The 11,844-nt window shown below is 35.4% G+C and overlaps 1 protein-coding gene across 1 annotated transcript; it reads left to right on the top strand.

Moving 5' to 3' along the window:
* Window positions 1-461: 461 nt before the first annotated feature.
* Window positions 462-11,416, top strand: LOC113113877 (beta-synuclein). The gene is made up of 6 exons (XM_026280403.1): window positions 462-673; window positions 1,448-1,578; window positions 4,720-4,749; window positions 5,756-5,874; window positions 7,946-8,032; window positions 10,600-11,416. Exons 2-6 carry the CDS (start codon window positions 1,458-1,460, stop codon window positions 10,627-10,629), a joined length of 387 nt encoding a protein of 128 aa, XP_026136188.1. The 5' UTR covers window positions 462-673; window positions 1,448-1,457; the 3' UTR covers window positions 10,630-11,416.
* Window positions 11,417-11,844: the final 428 nt, after the last annotated feature.

Below are 11,844 nucleotides of genomic sequence, written 5' to 3'. Positions count from 1 at the left end.
GGATCGACTTCATCCCCCAATTTTGTGTTTGGTCATGGGCGAGACATCTGATTGTAGTTTCTAAACATGACATAATACTGATGGATATATCAGTAATGTTAGTTATTTAATCACCAAATGACAGAGGCTTTATACATACGTGTGTGTATGTATATATATATATATATATATATATATATATATATATATATATATATTAGTGTGTGTGTGTGTGTGTGTGTGTGTGTGTGTGTGTGTGTGTGTGTGTGTGCGTGTGTGTGTGTGTGTGTGTGTCTGTAATACATAGATGCTGCTTGGTTGAGTCTCAGTGAAACACTATGTGAATGAAAGTTTAGCTATCACACGTCCTCTGTAAGTGCAAATGATAAAATAATACCTGACAGTACAGTATGAAGCAGATGTTCAATTTAAGCGCCTGGCGATCTCAGTCACCTTTTTCATTGGCTAAGGATGCAGCATTAGTCTCAGAGTGTCACACAGGCCATTACAGCCGGGGTCTGACACCCCCATTATTGATACCATGAGCTACGTCGATCGTCTCATCCTCTCGTCCTCATTGGCTGAGCCCATCCAGAGGAAGGCCCACCTCAAGATCGTAGTGTAAAATTTCCTTGCACGATATTTCAATCTACTACGCAATTGAAGCATAAGGACAAAGAAGGTGCTTTAAAAGGTACGTTTTGATTTTCATTACACGTCCACGAGGCTCAAACGCAGTTGTTTATATTGGCATGAACCGAGATCGTGTGAAAATACTAACGCTGTACTCGTAAAGACACAAAAACTGCACTTCGATGGAAACGAGTAGTCGCGTGCTTGTGTGCAAAATAAAACATTACATGTTGAATTCTGAATGCAACCTGGTGATAAAACACGCAGTTGTTTCATTTTATCCGTGTCGTGTCCAGGACTTCTTCATTGTGAGGACATTGGAGAGGTGACACCATATTGTAAAGGAGAAGTGAAAGATTCACCTTCCGTTTGCGTTTAAAATTAAATATATTTTCTGAAACGCTGTCAGTAATGTGTTGACACACATTGTTCATCATTATAGCAATCCATTCTTTAATATATAAGGCAAAAATACATGTGCCGATTTTAATTTACACAAGCCTTAAAATATGTCTCTCAGGACCCCGTATAGATGCTCAGTATAAATTGGGCCGTTTGAGTAATCATTAATGAGTTTGTGAACATCTCGAGGATACCTCCCGCTGTTGAAGCTAAAATATAACGTCAGCTGATGGTGTGAATGTTCTCATCTCATTGTGTGTGCTTGTATGGGCGTTTTATCTTCAGGGAAATTAGACTCCTTATTGTACAACTGACAGCCTGCTATTTGCACACACTTGCTCTCAATTCCAAATTAACCCACATTTGTCATATACAGTGCAACACAAACCCTGTTTTCAATGTGCTGCTACATAACTTGCTCTCTTGGATGCAGAGGGGCCAAGATGGATGTTTTCATGAAGGGGCTTTCTAAAGCTAAAGAAGGTATGGCAGTGGCCGCAGAGAAGACCAAGGAAGGTGTTGCGGTGGCTGCAGAAAAGACCAAGGAAGGCGTGATGTTTGTGGGTAAGACATGGAGCATGTAATTTTCTTTTTTAATGCATGCATATCACGAATCAAGCGTGAGCTCACTGGTAGTGTGGGAGGGACTATAAAGCTCAGAGTCTGAAGGCCAGGAGGGGGTTGCTATCTGTTTCACTACCATTTCTCAGAGCATCGCTATAGGTTCAGCCACTATTGTGTAATTTTATGATTGGCTGGGAAATTGGGTGGGGTTTTCCAGGCCTTTTACATGTACTGTGTTGTATTTCATTTTTTTTTTTTTCTTAAAGAGCCATATAGAGACATTTTTTTGTGTACAGTGTGGGTATTTTTGAACATGTTCATATCTCGAAGGACCTATAGAATTATTTTAAACAACATTAGACACAATTTTAGAATGATGGTTATTGTAAATGCAGTTTGGCCTCATATTATATATAAAATGTATTCTAATTATTATTATAAATTATTTGTTGAAAGCACTCTACAAATACATTTGAAATTAAATTGAAATATATTCAAATATATTTCAATAATTTATTTTGGCTTATTTAACTTTATTTAAACATGTATTTTAGCCATAACGCTTACCTTTCTCAAACAATATAAATGAGGTTTTATGCATTGAAATATATAGCTGTCTTTTTATTTTAAAAAGATGGTCCTTTCCAATAGTAGCATCATATTTGAGGTCCTTAGCAATCAAATATTTTCATGGAAAATTATAAGTTTTGCTTATTACCTGATATTAATTTCTTACCTAAAATTTTGATGCTGAAAATAATAAAAGGTTATGTTATTTGCCAGTGTTTTAAAAGTAAATGTTAAACCCCTGGTTTATTCTGTAATGAGTTTTCAATGATGTTACTCAAGTGATTTTCTACAAAAATATAGAAATATATAAGCAATTATAGAAAGCAACTTTTTCTTAAGAAATAGCCTGTATCCTAAAATATCTTGAAATTTTGATAAATATTTGTTTTCAAATATAGTTAATTAAATTGTGATTATATGTGATTATACTGTAGAAGATAATTTTAAAATGTGTCAAAAGATTGCAAACCCCTCCTCTGTAGATGTTTCAAATTCACACGGTTTGTTGTGCACACTATATCACTCATCTTTTCATTATTTCTCACAGGAGAATATTATGTATGTACATAATATCATAGTTAGCCTTCTGCAATACATTTCACTCTAACAATGAATGCTGTGACAGGCCTGTTTGCACACTCATTTCAGTGGTTGTCATCACTCTTTAGCACACAACCTCATGAAATGGCCTCTTTAATCATCAATGGATTTTACATCTGGAAAATTAAAAGCACTCATGATACTGGACTGATATCGATTGTAGTATAACATAAACTGTACAGAAAAAAATCCATTTCATGTAACCTGATCTTATAAAGGGATTCTTAATGTACACGCTAATTTGAGAGTGAAATAACACCGTGTGAGATGGTTGACTTCTGGAGCTGGTCCAGCAGCTCTCTGATCTCCTGTCGCGTTGGAAAAAAAGCCTTACAGACCACATGTCACACAATTCCATGAGCTCATATACCTCTATACGCATGAGCTCTCCATATAAAAAACAGACAAGATGGACAGTCCAAATCCTGTTATTGAATAGCATATAGAGCTGAAAGAAAGATAGATTGTCTTTCCAAGTATGTCTGAAATGATTTTAGCTTGCTCATCTTGTTGCCGTTTGCTTTGATCAGTAAGACGAGAGGTTGATCTAGTCTGTTGATCTGCTGTAATTGGAGACTGAGAGGGCATTTGTGTTTATGTGCCCAGCGCAAACACTCATTCATGCTCCTCTGCTTTGATGTTGGATGAATGAATAATAGAATCCCTTCACATAAATACCTCACATCTGTGCCAGCACCATCCCAGAGAGAGACAGTTAGCCCAGATACCTCAAGCCCATCTGCGGTTGCTTTTCAGATTGTCTTCAGATTGTCAGATTGTCCTTTGCGGTGAACACAAGGTTGCACTTATGTCGGACAACCATGGTGACCTGGGATGCCTTGCTTGAACGGCCTTATGGGAGTGTGAGTGTTAGCGCATGGAAGAGTGGTGATGGGTAGCTGATTCTTGTTCCACCTTGGACAGCAGCTGCACGATCTCACACTCCCTCATGTACAGTACATGCACCACCAACCCATCTGAGGATAGATTGAAGAGGAAGAGGCTTTTGCTAATGTCCCATTGGCTTGTTTTGTCCCACTGCTATTATGCTTCTCTAATTTTCTGTCCGTGTCACAATTATTTCCTAAGTGGCTTCTCATCCTCATATCGTGCTGTTTATTCACTGCTGTATATTTAGTGGTTATTGGTTATTGTTTATCATGTCCTCAGACCATTTATGCTCCTTACATGATACCTCAGGTTGTGTGGCTTGTTGTATATATATAATATATTTTGCATTGCAAACCCATTCAAAAATAATAAAATAAAATGAAATGAAACAAAGACGATATGAGCAACACAATGGGAAAAACATTCTAGAACCTCTTAACAACCACATTTCAGAAAAATGTAGTAAAATGATTTCCTTTCGTGATAGATTAGTCCTGATAAAGCACTTACAGATTGCCCTTTTATCTAAAATGATAATTCTGCTACACTGTGCATTCATGAGCAAGTCTTGCCCATTTTTAGAAGCAAATTTGTTAATGACTCAAGTGCTGTAGATGAAACATATTAGCTCTAATGAGTCACGGGTGAATGACTCTAGATAAAACATCTTTTTGTTCAAGAGAATTTCTCCTCTCTCTTGTAAGAATCATACTCAGACTGAGACACAGAGTGCCATTTGCCATTACAGTATATGGTAACTCCCTTCCTAGGAAGTGTTTCTGAGCTGTAGTTCACTCAAGCAGGGCGGTTAAGGTGACAGGTCTGAGATCCAGGTTCTATTAGCTCTAATGATTTTTCAGTGAACCTTTAAATGAAGCTACTCTGGGAGTTACAGCTTGTATTTCACATTGTCTATCTACTCATTACCTGTCTGTATCATGTACCTACTTTCAGCCTTATCGCAATTCTTTCAGAGGGGCAGACTTAATGTGTATTTCTGTATTGTTTTGGGTGGTGTAAATATATGTATATATATATATATTTTTTTTTTTTTTACAATATTCTTTTATGGGTTTGCAGGCAACAAGACCAAAGACAGCGTTGCAACAGGTAAGGCGATTCTGCAAATTGTTCTTTTGTCTTTAGTCTTGTAAATAATGAATACGTCTCATTTAATGTGCTCAAAGGGCATGGCTTGAAGCCAGTAAATGGAACTGAGACAAATAGTTCTGTGCCCAGGTGATACTTCAGAAGGTTGTTTGTCCAGGACAGAGGGGAAATCTGAAAACTAAAGTGTTTTCAGTATGATGAACTGTTGGCCTCTTGCTTGGGCCAGGGTTATAAAAGAAAATAAAACAAAACCCCAATGCACCAATTTTTTTTTTATAAAGTGTTAACTGAAAAAGAAAATATATATCTAAAATCTAAAGCTTATTTTAGTTCAGCTAGTTTCCAAGGTGTCATTTTTTATTATATTTTATTTAAAATGTAAGTACTACAGTAACAAATAATTTTCCAAAATTAGTAAAACTTTAATCATATTTTAGAAAATATAAAAAAGCTAATTCAGAATTTTTACAAAAACTTTAATAGTATATTAATGTGCAGTGTATACTGTATATAATGCATTATAAAGTGATTTTCCAAATTAATGCCTATTAATATAGTCTTGTAAATTATTTTAAGCAGTTATATTATACATTATATTAATATAAAACGCATGATCAACCAATTTCATGAATAAAATTATTGTAATAGTAATAATTATATCAGTGATTCTGATTATTTATGAAAAATTGTTGTAAAAATCTATAAAAATATAATTATATTATTAAATAATAATATAATATGTTTCTTTTTTATACGCAGTATGTACATTAACAGCAAGTCCAGTGAACAACGTTTAATCATAACTAAATTGATGACATTATTTAATACAAATGGCCATTTATTAATGTAATCTAATCTGACCCATTTGATTTTCCAATAACAATGTGTAACACTGATACTGTCAATGACAAAATCCTCTGATAATTTCCCCTTTTTTTCTTGTGTTGCCAAATAAATATCGAATTTCGGACTTAGAGTGTTGAGTCTGTGTTTTATCACTGGTCAGTTGCTGAGAAGACAAAGGAGCAGGCCTCTCATCTGGGAGGAGCTGTGATGTCTGGAGCCGGAAACATCGCTGCTGCCACCGGCCTGGTGAAGAAGGACGAGTTCCCCAGTGACATGAATGTATGTTCTTTTGAATAACATTATATGTCAGTATTATTACATATTGTTATATAAAAAGTCGATTGGAAAAATGTGCTGTTGTTATTTATATTTTATTTAGCTATTTTTTTATCTAGCTAAGGTAGGAGCTATTTCTACCCGATTAAACCCTTAAAAATTATTTTTGGTATAATGTAGGTTGATTCATTCATAATATTTTTGACTTGATATTTTAGGTTACCTGACATAACATTGAAAATTTGTCACATTTCTGATCAGTTTTACGTATTAAAAGTTTAGAACACTGCACTGTTAAAAATATTCTTTGCACATGAACACCAGATATGAATGTATATTTTTCCATGAGAAATATCGGATACTTGAAAAAATAATACAGTGTCAGTGACTTGGTGAATATCAGAGGGCTATACACCTCGTAAACTCACCTTCACCTCATAACACACGACCCATAATGGAGGGTTGCTCATCCCGTTGGGAATATAATGTCTTACTTTGTGCTTCTGTCCTGCTGAGCATCCACCCCCCACCCCCACCCCCATTCTCTCTCGCTCCCTCCCTCGACCTTGCCCAAGGTCACTTAGCACAGTACTTAAAAATGCACTATGGGAGGAGAAGTCAGCCAGTCTTCAAACGTAGGCAGATCTGCTTCAAACTGTTGATTTCATGGTGCTCTGAGTTTTGAGCAATAGTTGTGTTCATGACCGATTTATATGTGTGGTCTTCCATGGATTTTCCCCTCCATGCTTACAAACGAGTTTTGTCATTTGTGGTGACACAGTAATCTCATAAATCACTTAGAGGGAAAATCAGAGTAAGAAGCTTGCAGCCTATAAGCTTGTGGTGTTTACAGTTATGTGTGTGTATGGAGCCTGCTGGAGCCAAAGAATAAAAACACAATGCCACTGTCATTTAAAATCTCTAGTGCTTCAGCTAAACCCTCATCATCCAAATGATTTGGAGTGCAGCTCTTGTCATAAAGAAAATGTGTGATGGCTGGTTTAAGTGTGTAGTTTAGTGGTTTTGAAACATGTGAAAGTGTGTGGGTGGTCAGTGCTATTTGTGTGCGTGTTTGTGTGTTTTGTGTACTAGACTAGAACAGTCTGTAGTCTGATTGTGAGTCATTATCAGTGCCTCTTGTGCTTTGTGCGTCTTACTATCGATCTAATTAACAAATACAGACTAAGATTTTGCTCACATTATTTGTGAGATTAAACAGATTATCATGTAATTCAAAATAATTAAAGTGTGTGTGTGTGTGTGCGTGTGTGTGTGTGTGTGTGTGTGTGCTCTTGTTTTTGTGACATATCAGGACAAAACTTTGTGTAATGACATGGGTATGACACAGGTATTACAAGGAGAGGGTGACTTATGAGGACATAACCCATGTCCCCATTTTTCTAAACGTTGTGTTTATCTACAGTACATTATTCTGAGAAGATAATTTGTTTGACCAACTGCTTTAAACATAGATGTTTCTTTCTATTATTATTATTATTATTATTATTATTATTATTATTATTATTATTATTATTATTATATATTTATTTATTTTTATTTCTGAGGTTAATCAGTAATCTCTTTCTATTGAGATATAAAACAAATCTCTTAAACTGTTTTAGTATAAATGACATTGTTTCCATGAAGCTTGATTGACATGAAGGGTTTGACAGACTGTGTTGTGATGTTAGGACTGTATATTTCTAGAATATGACCTAATTGACTGTGATAGCTCAGTTTAAAAATAAACCTTCCAGTGACCCAGAACTGTGAAGAAAATCTATCTACTGTATGTAGCTAATAAGAGTCTCTCTCTTTCTCTCTGTCTCTGGCAAGAGAGTTTGATTAAACATTTATTAGGTATATATGAAGTTGTAGCATGCATACTAAAGCACATAAGCAGATGTACCACTTATATATCGTACATAGCATAAACGGCACAGAAAAGTGCTTATACTTAGTCTCTGTCTGTGATAGAAATCAGTCATGGCCTTATCATTCAGGTCTGTGTTTTAAATTTTTTGTTGTTGTTGGATTTTGAAGTGATAATGTGCTTTCATGTGTGTGTTCACAGCCTGAGTTTGGTCAGGAAGCCACTGAGGAGCCAATGGGAGAAGGTCTCATGGACCCTGAGGGACAGACATACGATGATACTCAGCAGGTACGAACATCAGCGATCACAGGGGCACACAACTCTACCTGACACACACATCAGACAAGTCGACTTTCAGATCCTATTTTTAATAGTTTTCTGGACCAATTCTCACTATTAACTAGTTGCTTATTAGCGTGCGTATTAATAACATATTGGCTGTTTATTAGTATTTATAAAGCACATATTCTGCATGACCATATTCCACATTCCTAATTATACCATATACGTAAACTTAATAAATACCTTACTAACTAATAATAAGCAAGGAGTTTATTGAGTCAAAATTCTTAGATAATGATTTGTTAATAGCTAGAATTTTACCTTAAAATAAAGTGAGACCATTTTCCTTAAGGTGCAGTGTAGTTTTATAAACCAGGAGCATTCTATTGATTGTTATTGATTATTAAATTAAAATCACTATAATAAATGTAATATAAGTCAGCAAGGGAAGGGCCTGTAACACAAACTGCTCAAAAGTTTGGATTTATTTTATTTTTATTAATGTTTTATTATCATTTCCCCCCCAAGTAATTCATATTTTAATTCAGTGGGGATGCATCAACTTGATTAAAAGTGAAATGAAAGTAAACTAGAATGTGACAATGTAATATAAATTATGTTTAAAAATATATCAAAATTTTTCAAGTTGTAACAATATTGTTTTAAATTATAAAAATATTTCTTAGTATTACTGTTTTTATGTATTTTTGGTCAAATAGATGGTGTTAGTGAGCATTAGAAACTTCTTTTAAGAAGTTATTTGCAAATGTTTCTCTTATTTCTTTCTTCATTATGTTCTTTAATTAGTTATTTCTTATTTTAATATTACTGTTTAATTGCAGGCCTAAAGACAGTTTTTGACAATTTGTTTTATCTTCTCAAAAAAAAAAAAAAAAAAGTAATATACAGTATATATATGTGTGTGTATGTGTGTGTGTGTGTGTGTGTGTGTGTGTGCGTGTGTGTGTGTGTGTGTGTGTGTGTGTGTGTGTGTGTGTGTGTGTGTGTGTGTGTGTGTGTGTGCGTGTGCGTGTGTGTATTTGAAGTTTAAATAATTTCATTCATTATATCAAGTTCATGTCCATTTGTAATTCTTTTGTTAAGGTAAGTCGCTGTGTAAAACTAAATGCCCTTCTGGATATAATAAAATGATTATTTTACAATAATACCCCACTAATCTGAACAATATACCTTACATAAATTGTGTGGGTTTATCCAGGGTTATAATGCTTATGATTCTTCACCGATTTATGTATGTAATTTAACCCCAGACTTTTATTAATAACAAGCGAATGTCTCAAACGTGCCATCAGTGCACACAGATATGGTGGGATTCCCTGTGTGACATCGTTCTGCTTCCTCTCCTTCCTCTATTCCTCCCTCCCCCTCCTTCTGCTTGCCCTCTTCCCTCTCATTGCCTCACTGCCATGCTGATCTGCCTGCATGGGAGTGGTGGTGACGTCAAATGCCCTGTTGCATTGTGGGTAGTGATGGAGGCTCCCCCTGCCCTTTTGAGGAGATGGGCTCTTCCAGTAGATGCTCTCTCACACAGGAAATCAGGGCCATAAGAGAATGATACTTACATTTAAGATGTAGGGTATCTTCAGATTCAGATCTCCAGACCTTATCACTATAGCTCCAGAATGAGGTTCAGTTATATTCATTAAATGAATGAGACGCTTATGATCTGAAAGCATCAGCTGCTACCTGCTGGGGAAAATTAAGCACTACAACAGACCTTAAACGGAATCAATACAATAGGAAAAGCATCGTGAAGAGGTGTAATTAAATTGACTTTATGTGTGGGGTCCTAATGTATATTGTGTAAAAAATTATAGTAATAATTTTAAAGATAACATTTTGTTTTAATATGTTCCTTTGGACTAATCAAAATCTAAAGGTGTGCATATAGGAATGTTAGTGTTTTGGTTAAGTTTAACTAAAAAATGACATTGTAGAAATAACAAACATAAATGACGCATATACCAAAAAAAATTAATAAAAAAAAAAAATTCTGAAGTTAGTAGCTCTGATGTTCAAAAGAACTGCCTGTACAGCTCAGATACAGGATTGTGTAAAGCCACGCATCTGGGGAAGAGTTCAGAAAAAGTTCTGCTTCATTGAAGGGCCACAGAAACATAATGAAAGACGTTTGAAACAACTAGAACTCTTCCTAGAGCTGCCCTTCTGGCCAAACTGAGCAAATGATGGAGAAGGGCCTTGTCTAGACTAGTGACCAAGAAGCTGATGATCACTCTAGTTGAGCTCATATATGATCATATATGCAGATGGAAGAAATTTACAGAAGGACAAACATCACTCCACTGATCAGGGATTTATGTCGATGTGGCTTCACTTGGAAAAAAATAAAATATATGTGTGTGTGTGTTACTTATTTATTGTGTGGTAACATTTTATTACATATGATATGTTAAGCTTGTTATTTGGACAGTCTCGTGTGTAAATTTTACAACAACAAAAAAGTACAGAAAAACATAACAAAAACAAATAACCAATTTTAGATCATTTTCTTCTCATTTTAATAAATGTAATGTTTCTGTTTCTGCCCACAGGACAACCAAGATTATGAGCCAGAGGCGTAAACGTCACATTCCAAGTCCAAGTCCAGCCAGCAGCACAAAACGTTTATATCAATAACAAGTACAAATCCTTAACACAATAAACCCTGGTGCAAAAAAACAAAAACAAAAAAAGAGCAAAAAAAAAAAAAACTAAAATATAAATATCTATTCCAGTTAATCCTGCCGAGAAATGTTCTTCCTATCAGATATCTACTTTTATTATGATCTATTGTAAATGTCATGTTCTGACGGTAACGTGTTGGATGTAGCTCTATGCTGCCTGCCGGAGGGTGCTCTGTCTCGTTTCCTTGCCTCCCTCCCAATGAAACGAGACCTGCCTTTCCATTGTGACTCTTTGTACTTGTGTACCTGCATTTCTATATATGTAATAGATGTTTCAGATCTTCCAATAACATATTGGGGGATAAAATATCTTCGGGTAAATATGATATTATATATAACTGTGTGCGATGCCTGTTTGTGGGATTTTACTTTCATTTTTAATTTAATATTGAAGCAAGCTATTTATTTAATGTTTGCAAAGTAAAGGTTTTATACGTTGTAACTTTATAGTTGCTTGTGATATCATTCCAGTGGTTTATTTGTTAGGATTGGGCAATTTGTATCTGTGTGTATGTATGCGTTTGTGTACTGGAGATTTTAAAGTTAGTGTAAATGTGTCCTTAAAATGTTTATGGATGTCAGGTCAATATGTGCTTTACAATGCTGGAAATGTCCATATTAAGGTTTCTGTGTCATTCAAGACAAGTGAATCCTCTGTAAATAAAGAAAACAAACAGAAAATCTCCATGCACCGTCTTTTTCTTTTTCTTTCCCTAAAAGGTAAGTGTATGCAATGCTATTATGTACTAGATTTGCAGCACCACATACAAATCACACATAAAAACATTTTGGCATTCAGAAACAAAATGTCAAAACAAGTGATTATGATAATTATCTACCACTTACTGTAATTTGCTGTTTTGTTATACAGAACGATACAAAGACAGGCATCTAGTTTAGATGTGTCCATCTTTTGGCATCCAGATAAATATTATGTGCAGAGAAAAGTGACATCCTCCCTCCTGTCTCTTATCAACAGGATGTCTGGCTGTGTCTCACAGTGCTCTACAGACATGCTGAGCACAGCAGAGTGAGTCCGGTGCCGTGGCTCAATAGCTGGCATACCTGCATAAGCCGGGCACCACTGATGGATTAGCATGTGCAGTCATAGTG

Source organism: Carassius auratus, chromosome 14 (assembly GCF_003368295.1).
Source record: "Carassius auratus strain Wakin chromosome 14, ASM336829v1, whole genome shotgun sequence".
NCBI lineage: Eukaryota > Metazoa > Chordata > Actinopteri > Cypriniformes > Cyprinidae > Carassius > Carassius auratus.
The sequence above is the reverse complement of the archived record's forward strand: the minus strand, read 5'-3'. Positions and strand labels throughout refer to the sequence as shown.

Coding starts and splice junctions, on each gene's coding strand:
- LOC113113877 (XM_026280403.1), top strand. CDS start 1,458: ATGGATGTTTTCATGAAGGGGCTTTCTAAAGCTAAAGAAGGTATGGCA. Junction 4,750..5,755: donor CAAAGACAGCGTTGCAACAG/GTAAGGCGATTC, acceptor ATCACTGGTCAG/TTGCTGAGAAGACAAAGGAG. Junction 5,875..7,945: donor AGTTCCCCAGTGACATGAAT/GTATGTTCTTTT, acceptor GTGTGTTCACAG/CCTGAGTTTGGTCAGGAAGC.